Source organism: Falco biarmicus, chromosome 10 (genome assembly GCF_023638135.1).
Source record: "Falco biarmicus isolate bFalBia1 chromosome 10, bFalBia1.pri, whole genome shotgun sequence".
Lineage (NCBI taxonomy): Eukaryota > Metazoa > Chordata > Aves > Falconiformes > Falconidae > Falco > Falco biarmicus.
Window position 1 is genome coordinate 19424101 of NC_079297.1, and position 2593 is coordinate 19426693.

At 44.0% G+C, this 2593-nt stretch overlaps 1 protein-coding gene across 1 annotated transcript; it reads right to left on the minus strand.

Annotated features, from left to right (window-relative positions):
* Positions 1-298: 298 nt before the first annotated feature.
* LOC130156293 (olfactory receptor 2D2-like) lies at positions 299-1239 on the minus strand. Its single transcript, XM_056354650.1, is given in 2 exon segments — positions 299-885; positions 888-1239. Coding segments are annotated over 2 exon segments (939 nt in total).
* Between the last annotated feature and the right edge of the window lie 1354 nt (positions 1240-2593).

Consider the following 2593-nt stretch of genomic DNA (forward strand, 5'->3'; position numbering starts at 1 on the left):
GAATTGCTAGAGTGACACAAGCTGAAGTTGCGATGTCTTTATTTAGCGTCTAGGTTTTAGGCCAAACCCCAGCTATTTGATATAGAAATAGATATAGATAGAAAATTGATATAGAAATAGAAAGCTATTTGTATGCAAGATGTTTTTCTTTAGGTGCCGTTGACTTTAGCACATTTATGATTTCGTTTCAGTCGTCATAAAAATAAGTCTAGGACAATTGCAGGTAGAGAAGTAAGCACATTTGATTATTGTTTCAACTCACAGAACTAATGCAATACTACCAATCCCTGAAAAGCCTTTAAACAGCCAGGGATTCGAGCCTATTCACGGCCCTTCTCAGGGCATGCTTCATGTCCTGGTTCCTGAGGCTGTAGATGAGGGGGTTCAGCACCGGGGCTACGATGGTGTAAAACACTGCAACCACTTTGTCCCTGTCCTGCGGAGGCCTGGACTTGGGGTTCATGTACATGCAGATGGCTGTCCCATAGAATATGGTTACCATCAGGAGGTGGGAGCCGCAGGTGGAGAAGGCCTTGGATTGCACACGTGCAGATTGGCTCTTCCAGATGGCGGAAAGGATACGGGCCTAGAAGGTGATGATCAGAAGAAAGGGGATGAAGGTGACGGGGATACTGAAGATGAAGATGACCAGCTCCATGAGGGCTGTGTCGGCGCAGGCCAAGGGCAGCACTGCTGGCACTTCGCATAAGTAATGGTTCAAGACATCAGGTCTGCAGAAGGGCAGCTGCAAGGCCAGGCTGTTGATGACCATGGAGCTCAGCAGGCCACTGGTCCAGGAAGCCATGACCATGTGAATGCAACCCTGCCTGTTCATGGCAGTGGTGTAGAGCAAGGAGTGACATATTGCCATGTATTGATCGTAGGCATGACCTCGAGCAGCACACACTCTGTCATGCCAAAAGCCAGAGAGAAATACATCTGAGCAGCACAGCCAGAGAAGGAGATGGTCCTCTTCTTGGTCAAGAAGTTCACCAGCATCTGGGGGACATTGCTGGAGATGTAGCAGGTATCTAAGAAGGACAGCTTGGCAAGGAAAAAGTACATGGGTGACTGCAACTGGCAATCAGCTCTGATCACTGTAATGATTGTGATGTTCCCAACAACTGTGAACAGATAAAAACCCAGGAACACTATGAAAAGAACACTCTGTGTCCTTGGCTGGGAGGAAAGGCCTTAAAAGATTAATTCTGTCACTACACTTTGGTTTTCCCTGGCCATTATTACTCCAGTGGTTTAACTGTCAAGATAAGAAATAGTAACAAAGTCAACTCAAATCTGTTGCAATATAAGTGTTTCCAGACCTTACATTTCTCTCTGAGTGGGACAGAAACTGCTGTAGAAAACAATGTGCTAGACACAACATACCATCCATTTGATATTATCTGTTACAGTGACCACCAGAGAAATGAGAAAACACTGAGAAAGTTTTCTTATGGTATATTTATCTGAACCACTGGTCATGTTGGTTGTGTCTTATTATACAGATTTAACAGAAGAATGACTAACTTATACACATGTTAATGCCCAGCAGAGTTACTATCCTCTTCTAAAAATCAAAATTCAATGTTAGATCAAAAGATTATGTGTTAAAATCCCAGTTCTTGATATCCTTTCTTAACACGGGAAGAAACACAAAACAGACTTCTGGAGTGAAACAATCCTTCAGACATTCTCGTTATGACACAGATCTACTCTTTTGGACAAATATGCACAGACCTGTATCCTTTTCCTGCAACAAAGCCAAAATTCAGCATGCAGACCACATCTAACAAATTAAATATGTCCAACACCTTAATGTTTACCTAGGATCTTACGGCATTCTCATCACTGCAGCTCCTAACATTCATATTCTGTTTTTATACTGATTGTCTAAGACGTTTTAACGCTTTACTATGACATAAAGTTTCTGAGTAGTATATGGTCACAGTTGCTGGATCCTGAGTCTTTGTGAAGTGAGAGCAGCAGAATGCCTATACTGATAATGCTGTGGAAGACACTAATAAATGTCACTTGATATGCTGTAGGGTATCTGAGACATCTGAAGGCAGCCGTCACATTTGACACAGGGATGTTAGAGATCCTGTGCTCCTCTGGCATGAAAACTGGACAAATGACAGGTCACACCACGGTGTCTCAAGTGGTACCAGACTGCTACAGCTGAACAAATTTGGATGCCTAGCTGATACGGTCAATGGACTTTAAAGGGCAATTCAGATGACCAGCTAGTAGGTGATAACTTTAGCTATCTCGACTTCTCAGCTGTTCCTGAGAATCTGAGTAGCCTTCTGGACTTAACCTTGACACCTGATTTATTCCTCACTCATGACAGAAATTTAGATGTGTAACTTACATATAAATTTTTAGATGTAGATGCCGAAATCTGATGTCTCGACCTGACATTGAATCCTGTCCTGTGTTTTTAAGACCAAGCAGGCTCTCACAACCTGAATTAGCAACTACACCACGGGTCCTCAAACTATGGCCCGCAGGCTGGATATGGCCCCACAGGGTCCTCAATCCAGCCCCTGGTATTTACAGAACCCCCCCCGCCCACCCCCCACCCCCACCCCCC